This window comes from Salmo trutta, unplaced genomic scaffold (assembly GCF_901001165.1).
Source record: "Salmo trutta unplaced genomic scaffold, fSalTru1.1, whole genome shotgun sequence".
NCBI classification, from domain to species: domain Eukaryota; kingdom Metazoa; phylum Chordata; class Actinopteri; order Salmoniformes; family Salmonidae; genus Salmo; species Salmo trutta.
In genome coordinates, this window is record NW_021822597.1 from 442,602 (window position 1) to 468,634 (window position 26,033).

The 26,033-nt window shown below is 43.7% G+C and overlaps 2 protein-coding genes and 1 long non-coding RNA gene across 3 annotated transcripts; 2 read left to right on the forward strand and 1 right to left on the reverse strand.

Annotated features, from left to right (window-relative positions):
* The first annotated feature begins 2,228 nt into the window (after nucleotides 1–2,228).
* Nucleotides 2,229–12,401, forward strand: LOC115182861 (tripartite motif-containing protein 16-like). Its single transcript, XM_029744265.1, has 6 exons — nucleotides 2,229–3,091; nucleotides 3,524–3,619; nucleotides 10,313–10,546; nucleotides 11,254–11,413; nucleotides 11,539–11,598; nucleotides 11,830–12,401. The coding sequence occupies exons 1-6, from the start codon at nucleotides 2,495–2,497 to the stop codon at nucleotides 12,348–12,350; spliced, it is 1,668 nt and encodes a 555-aa protein (XP_029600125.1). The 5' UTR covers nucleotides 2,229–2,494; the 3' UTR covers nucleotides 12,351–12,401.
* Nucleotides 7,325–8,890, forward strand: LOC115182864 (uncharacterized). Its single transcript, XR_003873904.1, has 2 exons — nucleotides 7,325–7,746; nucleotides 8,621–8,890. It is a non-coding gene; the product is annotated as an uncharacterized LOC115182864 (long non-coding RNA).
* Nucleotides 12,402–20,271: 7,870 nt separating the features above from the next.
* On the reverse strand, nucleotides 20,272–23,243 carry LOC115182862 (haptoglobin-like). The gene is made up of 4 exons (XM_029744266.1): nucleotides 23,095–23,243; nucleotides 22,654–22,766; nucleotides 21,222–21,490; nucleotides 20,272–21,036 (listed from the first exon to the last, which is right to left on the reverse strand). Exons 1-4 carry the CDS (start codon nucleotides 23,097–23,099, stop codon nucleotides 20,473–20,475), a joined length of 951 nt encoding a protein of 316 aa, XP_029600126.1. The 5' UTR covers nucleotides 23,100–23,243; the 3' UTR covers nucleotides 20,272–20,472.
* Between the last annotated feature and the right edge of the window lie 2,790 nt (nucleotides 23,244–26,033).

Sequence of the window (26,033 nt, forward strand, 5' to 3'; positions counted from 1 at the left end):
GCTGGGTTGTTGCCCTCCTACGGCCTCCTCCATGTCTCCTGATGTACTGGCCTGTCTCCTGGTAGCGCCTCCATGCTCTGGACACTACGCTGACAGACACAGCAAACCTTCTTGCCACAGCTCGCATTGATGTGCCATCCTGGATGAGCTGCACTACCTGAGCCACTTGTGTGGGTTGTAGACTCCGTCTCATGCTACCACTAGAGTGAAAGCACCGCCAGCATTCAAAAGTGACCAAAACATCAGCCAGGAAGCATAGGAACTGAGAAGTGGTCTGTTGTTCCCACCTGCAGAACCACTCCTTTATTGGGGGTGTCTTGCTAATTGCCTATAATTTCCACCTGTTGTCTATTCCATTTGCACAACAGCATGTGAAATGTATTGTCAATCAGTGTTGCTTCCTAAGTGGACAGTTTGATTTCACAGAAGTGTGATTGACTTGGAGTTACATTGTGTTGTTTAAGTGTACCCTTTATTTTTTTGAGCAGTGTATATAAATATATACACACATATATATATACACACATATACACACAGTATATACTCACAGTATATATATTTATATTCCAGGACTCCAACATTGCTCATCCTAATATTTCTATATTTCTTAATTCCTTTACTTTTTACTGTCACGTCCTGACCAGTAATAGGGGTTATTTGTTATTGTAGTTTGTTCAGGACGTGGCAGGGGGGTGTTTGTTTTATGTGGTTCGGGCTATGTATTTAGGTAGAGGGGTGTTTGGTTTATGTGGTTCGGGCTATGTATTTAGGTAGAGGGGTGTTTGGTTTATGTGGTCCGGGCTATGTATTTAGGTAGAGGGGTGTTTGGTTTATGTGGTCCGGGCTATGTATTTAGGTAGAGGGGTGTTTGGTTTATGTGGTTCGGGCTATGTATTTAGGTAGAGGGGTGTTTGGTTTATGTGGTTCGGGCTATGTATTTAGGTAGAGGGGTGTTTGGTTTATGTGGTTCGGGCTATGTATTTAGGTAGAGGGGTGTTTGGTTTATGTGGTTCGGGCTATGTATTTAGGTAGAGGGGTGTTTGGTTTATGTGGTTCGGGCTATGTATTTAGGTAGAGGGGTGTTTGGTTTATGTGGTTCGGGCTATGTATTTAGGTAGAGGGGTGTTTGGTTTATGTGGTTCGGGCTATGTATTTAGGTAGAGGGGTGTTTGGTTTATGTGGTCCGGGGTTTGTTAGTCTATGTTCTATGTTAGTGTATTTCTATGTTCTGTCTTGTCTATTGTAGTTCTATGTTTAGTTAATTGGGGTTGGACCTTCAATTGGAGTCAGCTGGTTATCGTTGCCTCTGATTGAAGGTCCTATAATTAGGAGTTTGTTTTGTCATGGGGGTTTTGTGGCAGATTGTTGCTGTGTATAGCTTTGTGCCTTACTGGCCTGTTCTTTGTCCTTTAATAAAAGAAGATGAGTGTACATTTTCCCACTGCGTCTTGGTCTAAACCCTACGACACCAGTGACATTTACATTAGGGTGTATTGTTAGATACTACTGCACTGTTGGAACCAGGAACACAAGCATTTCACTACACCCACAATAACATCTGCTAAATATGTGTATGTGACCAATAACATTTTTATTTGATTGTATTTTTGAAAGTGTTACATAATTCTCAATCCGCTTTGCGTGGTGCCTAAAAACAGCACTTAGCCGTGTTACTGTATATTTGTGAAAGTGTTACATAATTCTCAATCCGCTTTGCGTGGTGCCTAAAAACAGCACTTAGCCGTGGTGCTGTATATTAACCATATACTGTCACCACTTCCACCGAAGTCGTTTCCTCTCCTCGTTCGGCGGTCGGCGTCACCGGTCTTCTAGTCATTGTCGATCCACTTTTTTAATTTTCCATTTGTTTTGTCTTGTTTTCTTACACATCTGGTTTCCATTTCCATCATGAATTGTTGTGTATTTAACCCTCTGTTCCCCCCATGTCCTTGTGTGGAATTGTTTGTTTGTAAGTGCTTGTACTCTGTTACTGGTGCGCATCGGGTTTTATTCCCATGTAGGTTCGTTTTGTATTAAACTGCTCCGGCTATTACCTATCTCTGCTCTCCTGCGTCTGACTTCACTGCCACCAGGTACGCAATCCTTACATATACCACACCTCCTCAGGCCTTATTGCTTATTAGAACACATACGTGTATTATAAGGCATTATAAAGGTCATTAAAATAATTATAATATGTACTTCATAGAAACTGTTACCCTTTATATTCTGATAACTCACATTTTAAGATTCATTATTTCATTTATTCCATGTTAAGGGCTCTAACCAAGGAACAAGACTATTTGTCTCCCTCTTGCTGTTGCATGCAGTTCCTCTCTCTCTTCCTCCCTCCCTCTAACCCCTCCCTCCCTCTAACCCCACCCCTCTGGCAGAACCAGGAAGTCCATCCCCCTTCACAAACTCTCTTCTGAGGAAACGAAACTGATCTGAGTCTCTGTGTCGTCTGTCTGTGTGAGAGTGAACAACTGTCCAAATGGCTCAACAGGGAGTTCTGCTGGACCAGGACCAGTTCTGTTGTTCTGTCTGTCTGGATCTACTGAAGGAACCAGTCGCCATCCCCTGTGGACACAGTTACTGTAGGAGCTGTATTGAGGGCTGCTGGGATCAGGATGTTCTGAAAGGGGTCTATAGCTGTCCTCAGTGCAGACAGACCTTCAGTCCGAGGCCTACGCTGAGTAAAAATAACATGTTGGCTGAGCTTGTGGAGAAACTGAGGAAGACAGGACTCCAGGCTGCTCCCCCTCCTGCTCTGTGCTATGCTGGACCTGGAGATGTGGCGTGTGATATCTGCACTGGGACCAGAAAGCAGAAAGCCATCATGTCCTGTCTGGCATGTCTGGCCTCTTACTGTGAGACTCACCTCCAATCTCACTACGAATCTCCTGCTTTCAAGAAGCACAAGCTGGTCAAAGCCACCGCACAACTACAGGAGAAGATCTGCTCTCATCATGACAAACTGCTGGAGGTTTACTGTCGTACCGATCAGCAGTGTATCTGTTATCAGTGTGTGATGGATGAACATAAAGGCCATGATACAGTGTCAGCTGCAGCAGAGAGGACTGAGAAACAGGTAAGACCAGAACAACTTGTTGGTGACTGTCTGATAAACAAAGAATTAAAGATACAGTAGGAACTAAGGCTGTTTGAATATGAGATCATTGAAATGAAATGGATCCTCAGCAGAACAAATATGAACACAAACCTTGAGTATATTGATATGTTAACCCAGATTCTCCAGATGTATCACCATTTTATAATGTCAAACACTATTATCATTCTGAATGGCCTTTTATGAGTCCAAAGTTCAGTCTCAACCTGTTGATACATGTAGTCCTACCATAAAAACTATAATCATTCACATAGCAACAAATAAATATCATTTAGTAAATGGACCATCCATTTTTTAGACCTTCCTCTCTATGGGCCCTATGTCACATTACTATACTATTGATCTACTGGACTAATAAAGCTTGATAGCTCATTGAAGAATGATTCTCCACAGAGGCAGCTGGGGATGAGTCAGCGGAAGGTCCAGCAGAGATTCCAGGAGAGAGAGAAGGAGCTGAAGAATCTCCAAAAAGCTGTGAAGTCTCTCAAGGTGAGTATTGTTGACCAGAGGAGACATACCATTTTACCTGTCTCCTCCAATCAGAGAGAGAGAGAGAGAGAAATAGCGGGGACATTCTCCAATCCCACTATCAGACTGCTTAATGGTACCGACGGGATATGAACCCAGGTCTACGGCTGGAGAAACCAACATCTTGACCATTACTTCACGAGGACATTCCCCATTGGGCCGATACTGATTTTGAAGTCCTAAGGGGGGCTACCTCATCACATAACCATGAGTAACCATGACTGACTCATGTCCCCTATACATTAACATGGAGCTCTCTCTCTCTCAATTCAATTCAAAGATCTTTATTGGCATGGGAAACATATCTTTACTATACCAAAGCAAGTGAGATAATAAACGATCATGAATGAACAGTAAACTTTACACAACATTTATTTTCAAAAGAATAGAGACATTTCAAATGTTATAATTCAAGAGCAAACAGAGAGAGCCGTGCGCCAGACTGAGTTCTGGAGGTGAAATGGAAATGAGGGAGAGTTAAGTGAGGTAGAAGGTGTGGAGAAGAGCTCAGAACCAGAGAAGTATTTGGTCATATGAGATTTGACTTCAGAAGAGTTCCAGGGTGTGTTGAGTGGTGGTGTCCCGTCCTCCCAGGTCGTTGGCCTGGTGCAGGAGCAGATAGGGTCAAAGTAGTGGAATGGGGGTAGTGGGTTTTTAATGAGTGTAGGGTTAGTTGGCCTGGTGCAGGAGCAGATAGGGTCAAAGTAGTGGAATGGGGGTAGTGGGTTTTAATGAGTGTAGGGTTAGTTGGCCGGGTGCAGGAGCAGATAGGGTCAAAGTAGTGGAATGGGGGTAGTGGGTTTTAATGAGTGTAGGGTTAGTTGGCCTGGTGCAGGAGCAGATAGGGTCAAAGTAGTGGAATGGGGGTAGTGGGTTTTAATGAGTGTAGGGTTAGTTGGCCTGGTGCAGGAGCAGATAGGGTCAAAGTAGTGGAATGGGGTAGTGGGTTTTAATGAGTGTAGGGTTAGTTGGCCTGGTGCAGGAGCAGATAGGGTCAAAGTAGTGGAATGGGGTAGTGGGTTTTAATGAGTGTAGGGTTAGTTGGCCTGGTGCAGGAGCAGATAGGGTCAAAGTAGTGGAATGGGGTAGTGGGTTTTAATGAGTGTAGGGTTAGTTGGCCTGGTGCAGGAGCAGATAGGGTCAAAGTAGTGGAATGGGGTAGTGGGTTTTAATGAGTGTAGGGTTAGTTGGCCTGGTGCAGGAGCAGATAGGGTCAAAGTAGTGGAATGGGGTAGTGGGTTTTAATGAGTGTAGGGTTAGTTGGCCTGGTGCAGGAGCAGATAGGGTCAAAGTAGTGGAATGGGGTAGTGGGTTTTAATGAGTGTAGGGTTAGTTGGCCTGGTGCAGGAGCAGATAGGGTCAAAGTAGTGGAATGGGGTAGTGGGTTTTAATGAGTGTAGGGTTAGTTGGCCTGGTGCAGGAGCAGATAGGGTCAAAGTAGTGGAATGGGGTAGTGGGTTTTAATGAGTGTAGGGTTAGTTGGCCTGGTGCAGGAGCAGATAGGGTCAAAGTAGTGGAATGGGGTAGTGGGTTTTTAATGAGTGTAGGGTTAGTTGGCCTGGTGCAGGAGCAGATAGGGTCAAAGTAGTGGAATGGGGTAGTGGGTTTTAATGAGTGTAGGGTTAGTTGGCCTGGTGCAGGAGCAGATAGGGTCAAAGTAGTGGAATGGGGTAGTGGGTTTTAATGAGTGTAGGGTTAGTTGGCCTGGTGCAGGAGCAGATAGGGTCAAAGTAGTGGAATGGGGTAGTGGGTTTTAATGAGTGTAGGGTTAGTTAGAAGTGTGTTTTTTAGTATTATCATAATTTCCCCTTTTCCCATTTTGTATCCCAAAATATCATGGATTTATATTATAGTCCAGTTGAGGCAGGTGAGATGCCTTTGGATATACGACGTAATAAATTGTCATTAGCTTATTGGGTTGAAAGGCTGTGAGGTTGAGCATCCCACTGCTACTGTTCTAGATGACTGTTGGGAATATACTAGTAGACAAGGCAGTGGTTTTGGTTGGACAGTTGGAAAGCTTGCTGATGAGAGTAGTTTCAGGGAGTTGGAGGTTGGCCCTTTCTGTGGTGATAGGGGATGTTCCTCCATGGTTACTCCCAGATCCTGTTGTTGATCTAACCTTGGTAGACAAAAGGAAATGATTGGGTCAGAAGTCAGTGATGAAGGGAAACTGGTTGACAATTACATTGGTAGAAGTTGTTATGCTTTTTTTACCTCTTTTCACAGATGGATCCAAGGTGCCAGATAGTGGGCACACAGGAGCAGGTGTTTACCTTCCTGAATGTGATGTGCAGATATGTAGAAGACTAACAGATGAACTGTCAGTGTACTCAGTTGAACTGTTGGTGATAATAGTTGTCCTCCAGTGGGTGGAGGACGTACAACCTGTTGGAATTATAGTATCCTCAGATTCTCTGTCTGTATTGAATAGTTTATCATCTGGTAAATCTATTAGGAGTGACCTACTATTGGAGGTATAGATGTTATTATGGAGAATTGAGAGAATGGGTCTAGTAGTGAGATTCTGCTGGGTCCCAGCACATTCAGGTGTGGAATGGAATGAAATTGTAGACTAGTTAGCTAAAATAACTTTAAAACAAGATATAATATATATTAATGTTCCACTGGGTAGATGTGAGGCCAAATGTGAGATCAGAGCCATTTTGATAGATGTGTGGCAGAAGAGATGGGAGTCTGAGCACAAGGGACGGCATTTATATGCCCTCCAAAGAAAGGTCGGTGGACCAAGGTTCAAAGGTCAGATTAGGAAGGAAGAGGTGGTGTTTACTTGATTGTGCTTAGGACATTGTACATTGAACTGGTCCTTCCATCTGGTTGGCAGCATGTGAATGGTTTGTGTCTGGAGGGTATTGCCAATGAAACGGTGGAGCATGTGTTGGTATATTGTTGTAAGGATGTTGAAGAGAGGGAAAGATTGAAGTGTAGGGTCATTGAGGTTGGACGGGGTTGGATGGGGGTTTGGAAGGGATTTGGGGGATGGGGGAGGGTCTATTAGAAGTTACTAGGGATCTTTTTTATTTTCTCAGAAGTACTGAGTTAGGTAGGAGGATTTAGAAATGGTGTAAACCGTGATTGAACACACTCCAGCACAGTAGGTGGCGCCATGCTCCTTTAACGTTGGTTTGAGGACCTCCATTATACCATAGAAGAAGAAGAAGTTGGTAATGTGAGGTTTTGTGGTTCGTGAAGAAGCAGCTATTCTTTTGCCTATTTTCCAAATGTATTTTCTCATGGTGGGAGGGTTTGTTTATTGGTTTCCGCTGTTTATCGGTTAGAGTTGAGGAGGGAGTAGGGTAGTTTGATGTCCTCAACCGAGTGGAGAAGAAACGCTGTCTCTTCAGGTGCGTTGTGGAGAATGGTGTGGAGGAATTATTGATCCTGGTCGGTGAACAGGTGGGAGAGGAACATATACACTCTGTATCCAGAATGGTGTGGAGGAATTATTGATCCTGGTCGGTGAACAGGTGGGAGAGGAACATATACACTCTGTATCCAGAATGGTGTGGAGGAATTATTGATCCTGGTCGGTGAACAGGTGGGAGAGGAACATATACACTCTGTATCCAGAATGGTGTGGAGGAATTATTGATCCTGGTCGGTGAACAGGTGGGAACATATACACTCTGTATCCAGAATGGTGTGGAGGAATTATTGATCCTGGTCGGTGAACAGGTGGGAGAGGAACATATACACTCTGTATCCAGAATGAACAAGGCGGGGGTTGTGGTAATGTAAAAGGTGAGTCTTGTTGCCCGGCTAGTTACCAGTATGATTTATGTGAGGGGGGGGGGGGTGTTGGTGCTGATTTCGACAAGAGTAGTGGTGTCTAATCTGCCTCCGTTTATTACCACCGAACAGATCCGTAAAGAGTTGGTTCGTTTTGCTAAATGTGGAAGTGTTTTTCTGAACGAAATTCAAGGTTAAACAGGGGAGGGGTGGTACACAGGGTTTGTTAGCACAGAGGAGCCCAGTGATATAATATTATATATATAATATTACTATATATCCCAGCTGTTTGCTGTGGTTTTGAAGTAATTCTCTTCCAGCCCGCGTTAACCTTGTAGGTTTACCTCAGGTAACTTATTATTAACTATCCTTGTAGGTTTACCTCAGGTAACTTATTATTAACTATCCTTGTAGGTTTACCTCAGGTAACTTATTATTAACTATCCTTGTAGGTTTACCTCAGGTAACTTATTATTAACTATCCTTGTAGGTTTACCTCAGGTAACTTATTATTAACTATCCTTGTAGGTTTACCTCAGGTAACTTATTATTAACTATCCTTGTAGGTTTACCTCAGGTAACTTATTATTAACTATCCTTGTAGGTTTACCTCAGGTAACTTATTATTAACTAACCTTGTAGGCTTACCTCAGGTAACTTATTATTAACTATCCTTGTAGGTTTACCTCAGGTAACTTATTATTAACTATCCTTGTAGGTTTACCTTAGGTAACTTATTATTAACTAACCTTGTAGGTTTACCTCAGGTAACTTTTTATTAACTATCCTTGTAGGTTTACCTCAGGTAACTTATTATGAACTATCCTTGTAGGTTTACCTCAGGTAACTTATTATTAACTATCCTTGTAGGTTTACCTCAGTTAACTTATTATTAACTATCCTTGTAGGTTTACCTCAGGTAACTTATTATTAACTAACCTTGTAGGTTTACCTCAGGTAACTTATTATTAACTATCCTTGTAGGTTTACCTCAGGTAACTTATTATTAACTATCCTTGTAGGTTTACCTCAGGTAACTTATTATTAACTATCCTTGTAGGTTTACCTCAGGTAACTTATTATTAACTAACCTTGTAGGTTTACCTCAGGTAACTTATTATTAACTATCCTTGTAGGTTTACCTCAGGTAACTTATTATTAACTATCCTTGTAGGTTTACCTCAGGTAACTGATTATTAACTAACCTTGTAGGTTTACCTCAGGTAACTTATTATTAACTAGGTTACAGCTACTTGGTGAGGAAGCTCACTGTTCACCTGGTTATAGATTGTAATAGCCGACATGGATGGTTGGCGCAAAGCCTTCAAACGTTAAACATGTTCTGGTCATGGTTAACTGTATATATTTATTTTTTTATATAAAAAAAGGTGTAAATTCTCAACAAATCGCATGTCCCTGTTCTCTTTTTCAAGATGTGGCCGATTTAAACAGTCAGAAGAAAGAATAAAAAGAAATAACCTTTTTTATTTGTGTCTAAATGGCTGCTGGGTAATATGATAATCGTTGTAATCTGTTGGTTCGTAGACATCAAATAGAGAGAATGCTGCGCAGGTTCACTGAGTTGTAAACCTAATGGATTGGTGGAGCTCATTGATTTGTAGCTCTGACTCAGTTGCTACCTCAGATTATGAGCCTATCAAGTGTGGTGAATGAGGTATGTAGTTCCCACAGAAGACCACAGGGAGGAGCAAGAGAGATATAAACCCATACAGTTTATCTCTTTAAATACCCTGAACCTAACAATCAATCAAATGTATTTATAAAGTCCTTTTTACATCAGCAGATGTCACAAGTACGAAGAAAAAAAAAATGTATGAAATGAAAATGAAATGTATGCATTCACTACTGTAAGTCGCTCTGGACAAGAGCGTCTGCTAAATGACTAAAATGTAAATGTAAAAATCTGTACAGAAACTCTAACCCTACGTATAACCTATTTTATCCTGAACCCTAATTCTAGGGTAGGGTAGCCTAGAACCCCTTTAGAAACTATTATAGTAATAATATTATGTTAGTAAATACCATTATAGTACTAAATAGGTTCTATTGTTATTTTTTAAATAAAACCTATGTATAGTACTTAGCATTTAACTGTTTTTATTTTATTATATTTATTATTTAGAGGAGTCTGTCTAAATAATGAAAAGTTAAGTTATTGCCAGACTTTTTAATGAAACCTTTATTTAACCAGGTAGGCTAGTTGAGAACAAGTCCTTTATTTAACCAGGTAGGCCAGTTGAGAACAAGTCCTTTATTTAACCAGGTGGGCTAGTTGAGAACAAGTTCTCATTTACAACTGCGACCTGGCCAAGATAAAGCAAAGCAGTTTGACACAAACAACAACACAGAGTTACACATGGAATAAACAAACGTACAGTCAATAACACAATAGAAAAGTCTATATACAGTTGTGCAAATAAGATAAAGGGGGTAAGTTAATAAATAGGCTGTGGTGGCGAAATAATTTAGCAATTAAACACTGGAGTGATAGATGTGCAGAAGATGAATTTGCAAGTAGAGATACTATTAACTAACTGCTATCTCTCTGTCCCTCCCTCTCTCTCTCTCTGTCCCTCTCTCTCTCTCTGTCCCTCTCTCCCTCTCTCTCTGTCCCTCTCTCTCTCTCTCTCTGTCCCTCTCTATCTCTCTCTCTGTCCCTCTCTATCTCTCTCTCTGTCCCTCTCTCTCTCTCTCTCTGTCCCTCTCTCTCTCTCTCTCTCTGTGTCCCTCTCTCTCTCTCTCTCTCTCTCTGTCCCTCTCTCTCTCTGTCCCTCTCTGTCCCTCTCTCTCTCTCTCTCTCTCTCTGTCCCTCTCTCTCTCTGTCCCTCTCTGTCCCTCTCTCTGTCCCTCTCTCTCTCTCTCTCTCTCTCTCTCTCTTAACAGCGCTCTGCACAGGCAGCAGTGGAGGACAGTGATCAGATCTTTACTGAGCTGATCCGCTCCATTGAGAGAAGGAGCTCTGAGGTGAAGGAGCTGATCAGAGCCCAAGAGAAGGCTCAAGTGAGTGAAGCTGAAGGAGTCCTGGAGCAACTGAAGCAGGAGATAGCTGAGCTGAGGAAGAGAAGCACTGAGCTGGAGCAGCTCTCACACACAGAGGATCACATCCATTTCCTCCAGGTAACTAAACTGTCTTGTTACATGTGATATGAAATTAACTTCATGTGAAACTATTGATCTCAATCATTATGTTGTCCTCTCTGTCCCTCTCTCTCTCTCTGTCCCTCTCTCTCTCTCTCTGTCCCTCTCTATCTCTCTGTCCCTCTCTCTCTCTCTGTCCCTCTCTCTCTCTCTCTCTCTCTGTCCCTCTCTCTCTCTCTCTCTGTCCCCTTTCTCTCTCTCTCTCTGTCCCTCTCTCTCTCTCTTCTCTGTCCCTCTATCCTCTCTCTCTGTCCCTCTCTCTCTCTCTCTGTCCCTCTCTCTCTCTCTCTCTCTCTGTACCTCTCTCTCTCTCTCTCTCTCTCTCTCTCTCTCTGTCCCTCTCTCTCTCTCTCTCCCTCTCTCTCTCTCTCTCTCTCTGTCCCTCTCTCTCTCTCCTCCTCTCTCTCTCTCTCTCTCTCTGTCCCTCCTCTCTCTCTCTGTCCCTCCTCTCTCTCTCTCTCTCTGTCCCTCCTCTCTCTCTCTCTCTGTCCCTCCTCTCTCTCTCTTTCCCTCTGTCCCTCTCTCTCTCTGTCCCTCTGTTCCTCTGTCTCTCTCTCTGTCTCTCTCTCTCTCTGTCCCTCTCTCTCTCTCTCTCTCTCTGTCTTTCTCTCTCTCTCTCTCTCCCTCTCTCTCTGTCTCTCTCTGTCTCTCTCTGTCTCTCTCTCTCTCTGTCTCTCTCTCTCCAGAGTTATCAGTCTCTCTCCAGTATCAGTGTATCTTCAGACTTACCCAGCATCGTTGTCCGTCCTCTTCAGTACTTTGGAGATGTGAGTGAGACTGTGTCTGAACTGAGAGAGAAACTAGAAGACTTCCTTAAAGGAGAATGGACCAAGATCTCCACTACAGGTGTGTTGAAAACAATCAGAACATCAACTTTAGACCATTGAAAGTTCCCTACTGGTCATATACATGTGGAATATGGTATGATGATAACATTCCCTCTCTCTGTCAATGTGTTTGTGTGTCTGTAGTGAATATAGTGGAGGTTGTTCTGCCTCCAGAGCCCAAGACCAGAGAACAGTTGTTACAATGTGAGTCTCTTTATAGTGAAGTAACTAACAGTCTCTTTTTACTGCCACTCCTAACAATCCCTCTAGAAATATATAACAATAGTAGATCTAATCAAAGACTGGGTATCTGTCTGACTCCTCATGTTTCTCTGGTTTGATCTCTGCTGTGCTCTAATCAAAGACAGGGTAGATACAGTATCTGACTTAACTTATTGTTCTGACTCCCCTCATTGGTCTCTGCTCTTCTCCCAGATTCCTGTCAGCTCACACTGGACCCAAACACAGCAGGCACACTCCTCTCTCTGTCTGAAGGGAACAGAAAGGTGACCTGTACAGACCAAGTCCAACCATATCCTGGTCATCCAGACAGATTCACCAACCAGTACCAGGTTCTGTGTAGAGAGGGTCTGACTGGGCGCTGTTACTGGGAGGTAGAGTGGAGTGGTGATGTTATTACAGCAGTCTCATATAAAGACATCAGCAGAACAGGGTCAGATAATAGATTTGGAGACAATAACAAGTCCTGGAGTTTATTGTGCTGTAGTGATGGTTATTATTGTTTCAGACACAATAATGTTGTGACTGAAGTATCAGGCCCTCAGTCCTCCAGAGTAGGAGTGTACCTGGATCACAAGGCAGGTACTCTGTCCTTCTACAGTGTCTCTGACACAGTGACCCTCCTCCACAGAGTCCAGACCACATTCACTCAGCCCCTCTATCCTGGGTTTTGGCTCTATAGTTATAATAGTACTGCTGAGCTGGTTAAACTGTAGTAGGGTCCACATAGATACTAGTCATGCTGGTGTAGTCTATAGCTGAGCTGGTTAAACTGTAGTAGGGTCCACATAGATACTAGTCATGCTGGTGTAGTCTATAGCTGAGCTGGTTAAACTGTAATAGGGTCCACATAGATACTAGTCATGCTGGTGTAGTCTATAGCTGAGCTGGTTAAACTGTAGTAGGGTCCACATAGATACTAGTCATGCTGGTGTAGTCTATAGCTGAGCTGGTTAAACTGTAATAGGGTCCACATAGATACTAGTCATGCTGGTGTAGTCTATAGCTGAGCTGGTTAAACTGTAGTAGGGTCCACATAGATACTAGTCATGCTGGTGTAGTCTATAGCTGAGCTGGTTAAACTGTAGTAGGGTCCACATAGATACTAGTCATGCTGGTGTAGTCTATAGCTGAGCTGGTTAAACTGTAGTAGGGTCCACATAGATACTAGTCACGCTGGTGTAGTCTATAGCTGAGCTGGTTAAACTGTTAAACTGTGTAGAGAGGGTCTGACTGGGCGCTGTTACTGGGAGGTAGAGAGGAGTGGGAGATGGGCTGTTATAGGAGTGACATATAAAGGAATCAACAGGAGAGGAGGGGGTAATGACTGTTGGCTTGGATACAATGACAAGTCCTGGAGTCTGTTCTGCTCTGACAACAGATACTCTGCCTGGCATAATAATAATCTCACTACCATAGACGTCCCCTCCTCCAGATCCCACAGAGTAGGAGTGTATCTGGACTGGCCAGCCGGCACTCTGTCCTTCTATAGAGCCTCCTCTGACACACTGACCCACCTGATCACATTCACCTCCACATTCACTGAGCCCCTCTATCCAGGGTTTAGGGTTGATTATGAATCCTCAGTGTCCCTGAAATAATAACTGGACACACACACACACACACACACACACACACACACACACACACACACACACACACACACACACAGGACACACACACACACACACACAGGACACACACACACACACACACACTGGACACACACACACACACACTGGACACACACACACACACACTGGACACACACACACACACACACACACACACACACACACACACACACACACACACTGGACACACACACACTGGACACACCACACACACACACACACACACACACACACACACCACACACACACACTGGACACACACACACACACACACACTGGACACACACACACACACACTGGACACACACACACACTGGACACACACACACACACACTGGACACACACACAAACACACACACACACACAAACACACACACACACACTGGACACACACACACACACACACACTGAACACACACTGAACACACACTGAACACACACACACACACTGAACACACACACACACACACACACTGAACACACACACACTCAACACACACACACACACAAACTGGACACAAAATGGACACACACACTCAACACACACCGGACACACAAACACACACACACACACACACACACACACACACTGGACACAAAATAGACACACACACTCTCAACACACACACTGAACAAACACACACAAACACATTCTGGACACACAAACACACACACACACACACACACACTAGACAAAAACATACACACACACACACATACACACACACACACTGGACACACACACACACTGGACACACACACACACACACACACACACACACACACACTGGGCACACACACACACACACACACACACACTGGTCAAACAAAAATACACACACACACACACACACACTGGACAAACAAAGTGGACAAACACACACACTGGACACACACACACACAAACACTGGATACACACAGACACACACACACTGGACACACACACTAGACAAACACACACACACACACACACACTGGACACACACACACACACTGGACACACACTGGACACACACACACACACACACACACTGGACACACACACACACACACACACACTGGACAAACACACACACACACACACTGGACAAACACACACACACACACACACACTGGACAAACACACACACACACACACACACACTGGACAAACACACACACACTGGACAAACACACACACTGGACAAACACACACACACACACACACACACACACACTGGACAAACACACACACACACACACTGGACAAACACACACACACACACACTGGACAAAACACACACACACACACACTGGACAAAACAAACACACACACACACACTGGACTCACACACACACACACTGGACACACACACACACACACACTGGACACACACACACACACACTGGACACACACACACACACACTGGACACACACACACACACACTGGACACACACACACACACTGGACACACACACACACACACTGGACAAACACACACACACACTGGACAAACACACACACACACTGGACAAACACAAACACACACACACACACACACACTGGACAAACACACACACACACACACACACACACACACACTGGACAAACACACACACACACACACACACACTAGACAAACAAACACACACACACTGGACTCACACACACACACACACACACACTGGACACACACACACACACACACACACACACACACACACACACACACACACACACACACACACACACACACACACACTGGACACACACACACACACACACACACACTGGACACACACAAACACACACACACACACACACACTGGACAAACACACACACACACTGGACAAACACACACACACACACACACACACACACACTGGACAAACACACACACACACACACACACTGGACAAACACACACGCTAGACAAACAAACACACACACACTGGACTCACACACACACACACACACACACACACACACACTGGACACACACACACACACACACACACACACACTGGACTCACACACACTGGACTCACACACACTGGACACACACACACACACACACACACACACACACACACACACACACAAACAGGACACATACACACACAGGACACACTCTCACACACACACATGCGCATCTTCCTATAATTGTGAGGACCTTGACCCATGACCTCTTACAATAACACCGTTAGTCTTTCCACAAGACTCCCATGACGTTATAGTGTGACGTTATGAGTCGACGTTAAAGTAACATTCTCACAACATACTGCACTTGTTTTATCCTGTTTTAGATGTATCCTCTGTTTAAACATTTAAACTCTTACAATAACACTGTTAAAATACCAATGTGATCATTTCTTGTCTTTTATGTTGGAAAAACAAATTGTACAATTATATTTGGACATACGCTCCATAGTTGTACAAGTATACATGGTTATACTGTACTTTTCATAATAAAACATACTTGAAACAAGAAAAAGCATGTTAATTGTGAAAACAGTTTAGTTATTGGTTTTACATCGTCTCTGTCAGGTTGACGTTAACCTGCGACTGGTTACATGAAACAAATATGAACTGAAATACAAATAATTAAATATGTACAACAGAGTGTTGTGATGCAGGGTTACTATAGCAACAGAGTGTTGTGATGCAGGGTCACTATAGCAACAGAGTGTTGTGATGCAGGGTTACTATAGCAACAGAGTGTTGTGATGCAGGGTTACTATAGCAACAGGGTGTTGTGATGCAGGGTTACTATAGCAACAGGGTGTTGTGATGCAGGGTTACTATAGCAACAGAGTGTTGTGATGCAGGGTTACTATAGCAACAGGGTGTTGTGATGCAGGGTTACTATAGCAACAGGGTGTTGTGATGCAGGGTTACTATAGCAACAGTGTTGTGATGCGGGGTTACTATAGCAACAGGGTGTTGTGATGCAGGGTTACTATAGCAACAGAGTGTTGTGATGCAGGGTTACTATAGCAACAGGGTGTTGTGATGCAGGGTTACTATAGCAACAGGGTGTTGTGATGCAGGGTTACTATAGCAACAGTGTTGTGATGCGGGGTTACTATAGCAACAGGGTGTTGTGATGCAGGGTTACTATAGCAACAGTGTTGTGATGCGGGGTTACTATAGCAACAGGGTGTTGTGATGCAGGGTTACTATAGCAACAGAGTGTTGTGATGCAGGGTTACTATCTCTGCTCTCTCTGCTCTCTCTCTACTCTCTGCTCTCTCTCTGCTCCCTGCTCTCTCTCTGCTCTCTCTCAGCCTGCTCCCTGCTCTCTCTCTGCTCTCTCTGCACTCTCTCTGCTCTCTGCTTTTCCTGCTCTCTATGCTCTCTGTTCTCTCTGCTCTCTCGTCTCTCTGCTCTCTCTCTCTCTCTTTTCTCTGCTGCTCTCTCTCTTTTCTCTGCTCTCTCTGCTCTCTCTCTGCCCTCCCTGCTCTCTCTCTGCTCTTTCTGCTCTCTCTCTCTGCTCTCTCTCTGCTCTCTCTCTCTCTCTGCTCTCTGCTCTCTCTCAGCCTGCTCCCTGCTCTCTCTCTGCTCTCTCTGCTCTCTCTCTCTCTCTCTCTCTGCTCTCTCTCAGCCTGCTCCCTGCTCTCTCTCTGCTCTCTCTGCACTCTCTCTGCTCTCTGCTTTTCCTGCTCTCTATGCTCTCTGTTCTCTCTGCTCTCTTGTCTCTCTGCTCTCTCTCTCTCTCTTTTCTCTGCTGCTCTCTCTCTTTTCTCTGCTCTCTCTGCTCTCTCTCTGCCCTCCCTGCTCTCTCTCTGCTCTTTCTGCTCTCTCTCTCTGCTCTCTCTCTGCTCTCTCTCTCTCTGCTCTCTGCTCTCTCTCAGCCTGCTCCCTGCTCTCTCTCTGCTCTTTCTGCTCTCTCTCTCTGCTCTCTGCTCTGCTGCTCTCTCTCTGCTCTCTCTCTCTCTGCTCTGCTGCTCTCTCTCTTTTCTCTGCTCTCTCTGCTCTCTCTCTCTGCTCTCTCTCTCTGCTCTCTCTCTGCTCTCTGCTCTCTCTCTGCTCTCTAAGCCTGCTCTCTGCTCTCTCAGCGTGCTCTCTGCTCTCTCTCTCTTCTCTCTCTCTGCTCTCTGCTCTGCTGCTCTCTCTCTGCTCTTTCTGCTCTCTCTCTCTGCTCTCTCTCTGCTCTCTTCTCACTCACTGCTCTCTGCTCTCTCTCTCTATTCTCTCTCTCTGTTTTCTGCTCTCTCTCTCTGCTCTCTCAGCCTGCTCCCTCTCTCTGCGCTCTCTCTCCCTCTGCTCTCTCTGTTCTCTGCGCTCTCTCTCCCTCTGCTCTCTCTGTTCTCTGCTCTCTGCTCTCCCTCTGCTCTCTCTGCTCTCTGTTCTCTGCTCTCTCTGCTCTCTCTGCTCTCTCTCTCCCTCTGCTCTCTCTGCTCTCTCTCTCACTGCTCTCTCCCTCTGCTCTCTCTCTCTGCTTTCCCTGCACTCTCTCTCTCTGCTCTTTGCTTTCCCTGCTCTCTCTGCTCTCTCAGCCTGCTCTCTCTCTCTCTTCTCTCTGTTCTCTGCTCTCTCTGCTCTCTCAGCCTGCTCTCTGTTCTCTGCTCTCTCTGTTCTCTGCTCTCTCAGCCTGCTCCCTCTCTCTCTTCTCTCTCTTCTCTGCTCTCTCTGCTCTCTCTGCTCTCTCTGCTCTCTCTCTCTGCTCTCTCTGCTCTCTCTCTGTTCTCTGCTCTCTCGCTTTCTGCTCTCTCCCTCTCTGCTTTCGTGTCTTTGGTTATGCCAGATTAAGTGATATGACATGCTATCCTATAAAATACTTTCTCTGTAATTAATATCACCTGATTAGCTAATCATGTAAATGTAATTAACTAGAAAGTCGGGACACCACGGAAGAGTGTTTATAGAGCCATTATCTTCCGAATAAACTCTTAACCTGATGGGGATAGGGGGAAGTATTTGCACGGCCGGATAAAAAACATACCCGATTTAATTTGGTTACTACTCCTGCACAGTAACTAGAATATGCATATAATTAGATTTGGATAGAAAACACTCTAAAGTTTCTAAAACTGTTTGAATGGTGTCTGTAAGTATAACAGAACTCATATGGCAGTCAAAACCCTGAGACAAATTCTGACAGGAAGTGGATACCTGATGTGTTGAACTACCTTTAAGCCTATGCCATTGAAACACACAGGGGCTTATTAATCGTTGAGCACTTCCTATGGCTTCCACTAGATGTCACCAGTCTTTACAAAGTGTTTTGAGTCTTATACTGTGAGATCTGACCGAACAAGAGCCTTGGAACGGTGATGGCCGATTAGACTCTGGCGCGCGAGTTCATGTTGGGTACTCTCGTTCCAATACGTTTTAAAAGAGAATGCAATCGTCCGCCTTGAATATTATTCATGTTCTGGTTAAAAAAGGCACTACTGATTTATGCTATACAACGTTCGACATGTTTGAACGAACGTAAATATTTTTTCTCCCTTCTTTCATGAAGAGAAGTCCGGCGGGCTTAGATCATGTGCTAACAACACGGAGCTTTTTGGACATAAATTATGAGCTTTTTCGAACAAAACTACATTTGTTATGGACCTGGGATTCCTGGAAGTGACATCTGATGAAGAGAATCAAAGGTAATGGATTATTTACATAGTATTTTCGATTTTAGATCTCTCCAACATGGCGGTTAGTCTGTATCGCAATGCGTATTTTTCTGGGCGCAGTGCTCAGATTATTGCAAAGTGTGATTTCCCAGTAAGGTTATTTTTAAATCTGGCAATCCGGTTGCGTTCAAGAGATGTAAATCTATAATTCTTTGAATGACAATATAATATTTTACCAATGTTTTCGAATAGTAATTATTTAATTTGTCGTGCTGATTTGACTGGCGGTTATTGGAGGGAAACGATTTCCTCAACATCAACGCCATAGTAAAACGCTGTTTTTGGATATAAATATGAACTTGATAGAACTAAAAATGCATGTATTGTCTAACATAATGTCCTAGGAGTGTCATCTGATGGAGATTGTCAAAGGTTAGTGCATCATTTTAGCTGGTTTTCTGCTTTTGGTGATGCCTGTCTTTGAATTGACAAAACATTACACACAGCTATTGTCAATGTACTCTCCTAACATAATCTAACTTTATGCTTTCGCCGTAAAGCCTTTTTGAAATCGGACAACGTGGTTAGATTAAGGAGATGTTTATCTTTCAAAGGGTGTAAGATAGTTGTATTGAATTATGACATTTAATTGTTTTCAAATTTGGCGCTCTTGATATTTCACCTGTTGTTGATAGGGTGTACCAGGGGTGGGACGCATGCGTCCCACATAGCCCCTAGTACATAGAGATTAAAGGAAAAAGCTTCTACCAGTCCGTGGTGAGTAATCCCAGTTCTGATGTCCAGAAGTTATTTTCGGTCGTAAGAGACGGTAGCAGCAACATTATGTACAAAATAAGTTAAAAAATAAGTTACAAACAACACAAAAAAATGAACAAAATAGCACAATTGATTACGGGCATGTAAAACATCAGCCATACTCTTCGGCACCATTTCTGAGATATCTCTTGTTGAAACTGAACAAATTGTGGTACAGCAGGCTGCTCCAAAGCAAGAGAGCTATTAACTAGTATTGAGCTGTGATGACAAGCCTTTTGTCTTCTGTATTTAAATTAGTCACTAACCAGGAGTGACATGACCTCCATTCCCCTGCTGGGAGGGATTCTAGACCCTCGTTTATGTAGCTCTATTTTAGAACAAGTTATTTCCTTCTTGAATGATTTTCATGACAAATCTACTAAAAAACCCTTGCTGGTCTCAACACAATATCCTCCTTGGCCAGATAACAATTTTCCTTAATAATTCCATTACTTAAATGAACTTTAAAATCGTCTCATGTCCTAGCTGTAGGCTACTTGTTTTAATGGCTCTAACATGCTCTCAGGTTCCAGCTTGTAGAGATTATCTAAAACATGTTTCCCAGCATTCTAAAATGAGTTGAAGAAAATGTGAATAAAAGTTATAAGGTGAAACATCGGAAACCAAACTTCTTAGGAGAGATTAATTTATTGAAAATCCTTTGAAATCAACATCGGAAGACACACTCAATCAGGCGGGGGCACACACTCAATGAAAGTCGAAACTTGAGAGAGTTTTACAAGATCAAGTCAGAAAATTACTTTGTTAGCAAAGGCATAATGGAGATTATGAGCCCCGGCTCTCATATCTGAAACTGTGCTGAGTGGAGGCTACAACTGCCTCGAAAACATCTCAGACATTACACTGGAGCGGAGACTGGCTGATTTCTCACTGTCACCCCTGAGGACACTGTTGATCCAAGGCATGTAGGCAGAGAGCTTCATGTAGACGGCGTATTTCCTCACGGCACAGGCCTTATCGAAGGACAGGATCCCTGCAGCATACACTCTGCCGTCTTTGGGGTCCTGGACTGCCAGGGCACCGCCTGCATCCCCAAAGCACACATTCTCCTGGTACTTGCTGGCTCCAGTACAGAACATGTTGTCGTCTATGGTTGGAGTGCTGCCACCGCGGTTGTACTCTGCCTTACAGAAGCTACGCGATGCCACAGGCAATACCAGGTGTTTCAGTGACTCAGCGGGGGTGAAGTGGACCCCCCAACCCCAGCCTGTGATGATGCCTTTCTCCTGGGCTGCCTCAGCCAGGTCCTCACCCCTCTCAGGCAGAGGGATGGGCATCACAGCCTCGCTCAGGGTGAATGGCTCCTTCAGCTGAATCAGAGCCAGGTCGTTGTCCCAGTCTGACACGCTCTGGAAGCCTGGGTGCAGAACCACCTAGAAGGGGAAGGGAATAATTCATAGGACCTTTTTTTTGACGATCTACTGTATTTGTGCTCTAACTACCTATAAGACTGAAAATGATGATGTAGGTGAGAGAGCCCAGTGCAGTTCTGCTTGCTGTAAATACTGAATTGTCTGTATATTGTTTGAAAGAGATGGTAATGGGTATACTAGCTCACCTTTTCTACAGCAACTTCTTTGGAGTCATTGGCTTGGGAGTATCGCGTGATGCCTAGGTACACCTTGGGGATGATTGGTTCTTTCCCCTGGGTGTCCTGCCTACTCTTCCTGACAAACAAGTTCCTGCCAGCGGTCAGGACCCAGCGGTCAGAGATTAGAGCTCCCCCAGCGAAGCCCCCGTTCATGACGTTTTTACTCAGATAGACCATGGCCTGCCAGGGGACATGAGGGGCCAGGGTGCCCCCAACCATACGCCTGAAGCGCAGGTCTGGGCAAGAAACACAACAACATTATTTCTATACAATCTCTATATGGTTAAAACATCCCCAACTCAGCACCACCTAGCACTTACTGCTGTGCAACTCAAACACAACCATAAAAGATTATTGCAGAAAAATGAAATGTGCCTCAATACAATTCCAGCCTTGGTTTTAGTTTGAGTTTGAGTTTGCTAAAATCAACACTATTCACTTGAATACACATAGCATTTGGTAGTAGCTTTCTGGAACCTTTTAGCTTTGACCTGACAAAAGTTCAGTAAATTCATTAATCATCTACTATTATCTAAAAAAAAATAAGTGTTGTCATGACTTGAGCCAGACAAGGCTAGCTTTCACAGAATTACCTTGGAGGTCACAATACGCAGAAACCTAGATGAGGATGGAATTAGTGTCATTTCTCTTCTCAAACATTTTCCTGAAACGTTTGATGGATTTTGAGGAATTTTACTTTTCAAGGCTTTCATGCTCTGTAGATTTTCCTAATGACATATTTTACCATCCAGCTTGGAGGAAGCTGAGACTGAGGATCTCTCCTTTCCTCCCTGCTTGCCTTCTCTTTGATCCCTGTCATCTCATGTGTGTCGCTGCTGAATCGATTTTTAAGATAATCGGGATAATAGCTGTGAGCCTTGAGACTTAACAAGGTTCTCACTTGAAAGTGATGGTGACATCCTCATTTTGGCCACAGCTACTGTATTCTCCAACAGGCTGAATAGGAACAGCTTGTGTCTGCTCAGCTCAGAGTTGCGTAAGGGGATCCATAGTGAAGATTGGCTTCAGAACATCCGATGAGAGTGACAGTGTAATTGAAATGTGAGTGATATCCTTACACGAACCAGTCACAATGGGCCAGCAAATATAATATGTTTCGGAAATAGACAAATTGCACGTGTGAAAACACACGTGTAATGTGTAAGTCCAATATTTTTGGGCGATATTCTGCATCAATGGTGTCACTAACACCCACCTTAACATAGACATGGGACAAGAAAGGTTGTCAATGCGCCTTGATCTTTAAAATTTACATGTTTTTGTTTGAAAACGTTTCATCCCTCTCACTTTGTTGACATTTCAATCTAAATCAGAAAAAGTAAGCCCGTTTTGGCATAAGGCAGGGAGTTGGTTATGTGTCAGTTAGACAGATAGCTACCTGAATTGTCTGACATCTCATCAATTGATTTGGTATCGGTTTTGATTTTGATTTTGATTTTGACCTGTTCCAGACAGACACAGGAGGCCGCGAGGAGCACTACCAGGGATGACCTGCGGACAGAAGGAACACATAAGTACAGTACACACACACAGAGCCAACTGACAGACAGCGCCCAAACACTCACTAGTACCACAACTAACGGTTCCTTTACTTAGGAAGTCTCTGGGCTTGCTTGTTAACCTATATTTAGAAAAGGTCTCTAGCTAGAGCAATTTGAATGTTTTTTGAAAGATTTAAGTAGCTGTGTTTCCCTGCCATTTTACAAAGATCCATTGTCCAAAGACATTTCAGAGATTCATTTGGATTGGTACTGCAATGACAACATTTGCCAGGCAACTAGGGTTTTGTTGAAGAAAGAATATGAAAAGTATAACATACCACATTTTGATGGAAATATCTGTTTATCAGTTTGTATGTTGAGCTGTGTCTCCTCTGTAAAGACGATGTAATCCGTGAGAAGTTATAGGACCAAGGCCTTATATCTGCTGAGGAGAGAACTCACCCCCTGTCTGCCCACCGCTGGGAATTTTGCTGGACACAGCTTCAGTTCTGATTCCCGAAAATCGGAGAGATTGCAAAATCTCTGTTCATGCCAACCCATTATTGGAATCGTGTCCAAACCCTAACCCTGACCCCATCTGGAGCTCAGCTACAGCCAACTAGTATCAGAGAAGACCATCTGAGGGATAAATCATTTCATAGGGTATGAATTATGAAATCAGAACAGGACACAGCACATCTATAATTTGTGTGTCAATTTGGTTTATTGAAAGTAAATGAGGTGCATATAAATGCCGCATCAGAGTGTGTTATTTAAAAAATGTGATACCGTCATAGTTGTTGTTGTTTGTTGTTGACTCACATTTGCTGTTTACGACTCACTTTGGTAACACTGTACTTGACATCCAGCGTCATAATATGTCATAACAGCTGACATAACTTGTCATAGCCTGTTATAATATGGTCATAACACTGTTATGACACATATTTGGACCTGTTGTGACATATATTGAGTTATTTTATGGCTGGTTATAACACCTACATAAGAGTGTCAAAACCCACAAAACCTACCACACAAGGCAAACCATTCCATTACACCATAGCCTACATGTCAACAGTATGTTTATGTTATATACAAATGTTTGAAATTGACCATATTCAATTATTGTAGTTGCTCACACATTGATGTCAGACATTTTTTTTATAAACAAAAACATTTATTTCACCTTTATTTAACCAGGTGGGCTAGTTGAGAACAAGTTCTCATTTACAACAGCGAGCTGGCCAAGATAAAGCAAAGCAGTGCGACACAAACAACAACACAGAGTTACACATGGAATAAACAAACACACAGTCAATAACACAATAAAAAAATCCAGTGTTATTAACACTGGAGTGATAGATGTGCAAGTAGAAATACTGGTGTGCAAAAGAACAAAAAAAGTAAATAAAACAATATGGGGATGGGTTGGCGCCCCCCCCCCCCTTGGGTTGTGCCATGGCGGAGATCTTTGTGGGCTATACTCGGCCTTGTCTTCGGACGGTGAGTTGGTGGTTGTAGACATCCCTCTAGTGGTGTGGGGGCTGTGCTTTGGCAAAGTGGGTGGGGTTATATCCTGCCTGTTTGGCCCTGTCCGGGGGTATCATTGGATGGGGCCACAGTGTCTTCTGATCCCTCCTGTCTCAGCCTCCAGTATTTATGCTGCAGTAGTTTATGTGTCGGGGGGCTAGGGTCAGTCTGTTACATCTGGAGTATTCTCTTGTCTTATCCGGTGTCCTGTGTGAATGTAAATATGCTCTCTCTAATTCTCTCTTTCTCTCTTTCTTTCTTTCTCTCGGAGGACCTGAGCCCTAGGACCATGCCTCAGGACTACCTGGCATGATGACTCCTTGCTGTCCCCAGTCCACCTGGCCATGCTGCTGCTCCAGTTTCAACTGTTCTGCCTGCGGCTACGGAACCCTGACCTGTTCACCGGACGTGCTTGTTGCACCCTCGACAACTACAATGATTATTATTATCTGACCATGCTGGTCATTTATGAACATTTTAACATCTTGACCATGTTCTGTTATAATATCCACCCGGCACAGCCAGAAGAGGACTGGCCACCCCTCATAGCCTGGTTCCTCTCTAGGTTTCTTCCTAGGTTTTTGGCCTTTCTAGGGAGTTTTTCCTAGGGAGTTTTTCCTAGCCACCGTGCTTCTTTCACATGCATTGCTTGCTGTTTGGGGTTTTAGGCTGGGTTTCTGTACAGCACTTTGAGATTTCAGCTGATGTACGAAGGGCTATATAAATACATTTGATTTGATTTGATTTGTAGGTAGTTGGATGGGCTATTTACAGATGGGCTATGTACAGCTGCAATGATCGGTAAGCTGCTCAGATAGCTGATGCTTGAAGTTAGTCAGGGAGATATACCGTTGAAGTCGGAGGTTTACATACACCTTACCCAAATACATTTAAACTCAGTTTTTCACAATTCCTGACATTTAATTCTAGTAAAAGTTCCCTGTCTTAGGTCAGTTAGGATCACCACTTTATTTTAAGACTGTGAAATGTCAGAAAGATAGTAGGGAGAATAATTTATTTCAGCTTTTATTTCTTTCATCGCATTCCCAGTGGGTCAGAAGTTTGCATACACTCAATTAGTATTTGGTAGCATTGCCTTTAAATTGTTTAACTTGGGTCAAAGGTTTTGGGTAGCCTTCCTCAAGCTTCCCACAATATGTTGGGTGAATTTTGGCCCATTCCTCCTGACAGAGCTGGTGTAACTGAGTCAGATTTGTAGGCCTCCTTGCTCACACACGCTTTTTCAGTTCTGCCCACAGATTTTCTATCGGATTGAGGTCAGGGCTTTGTGATCGCCACTCCAATACATTAACTTTGTTGTCCTTAAGCCATTTTGCCACAACATTGGAAGTATGTTTGGGGTCATTGTCCATTTGGAAGACCCATTTGAGACCAAGCTTTAACTTCCTGACTGATGTCTTGAGATGTTGCTTCAATATGTCCACATAATTTTCCTACCTCATGATGCCATCTATTTTGTGAAGTGCACCAGTCCCTCCTGCAGCAAAGCACCCCCACAACATGATGCTGCCACCCCCGTGCTTCACGGTTGGGATGGTGTTCTTTGGCTTGCAAGCCTCCCACTTTTTCCTCCAAACAGAACGATGGTCATTATGGCCAACAGTTCTATTTTTGTTTCATCAGATCAGAGGACATTTCTCCAAAAAGTATGATCTTTGTCCCCATGTGCAGTTGCAAACTGTAGTCTGGCTTTTTTTATGGTGGTTTTGGAGCAGTGGCTTCTTCC

Bases quoted from the DNA above. Each gene is read 5' to 3' on its own strand.
- LOC115182861 (XM_029744265.1), top strand. From the start codon at position 2,495: ATGGCTCAACAGGGAGTTCTGCTGGACCAGGACCAGTTCTGTTGTTCT. The intron at 3,620-10,312 runs GTGAGTATTGTT...CTCTCTTAACAG, and splicing joins AAGCTGTGAAGTCTCTCAAG to CGCTCTGCACAGGCAGCAGT. The intron at 11,599-11,829 runs GTGAGTCTCTTT...CTCTTCTCCCAG, and splicing joins CAGAGAACAGTTGTTACAAT to ATTCCTGTCAGCTCACACTG.
- LOC115182862 (XM_029744266.1), bottom strand. The intron at 21,491-22,653 runs GTAGCTATCTGT...TTTCTTGCCCAG, and splicing joins TGAGATGTCAGACAATTCAG to ACCTGCGCTTCAGGCGTATG. The intron at 21,037-21,221 runs GTGAGCTAGTAT...TTCCCCTTCTAG, and splicing joins AAGAAGTTGCTGTAGAAAAG to GTGGTTCTGCACCCAGGCTT.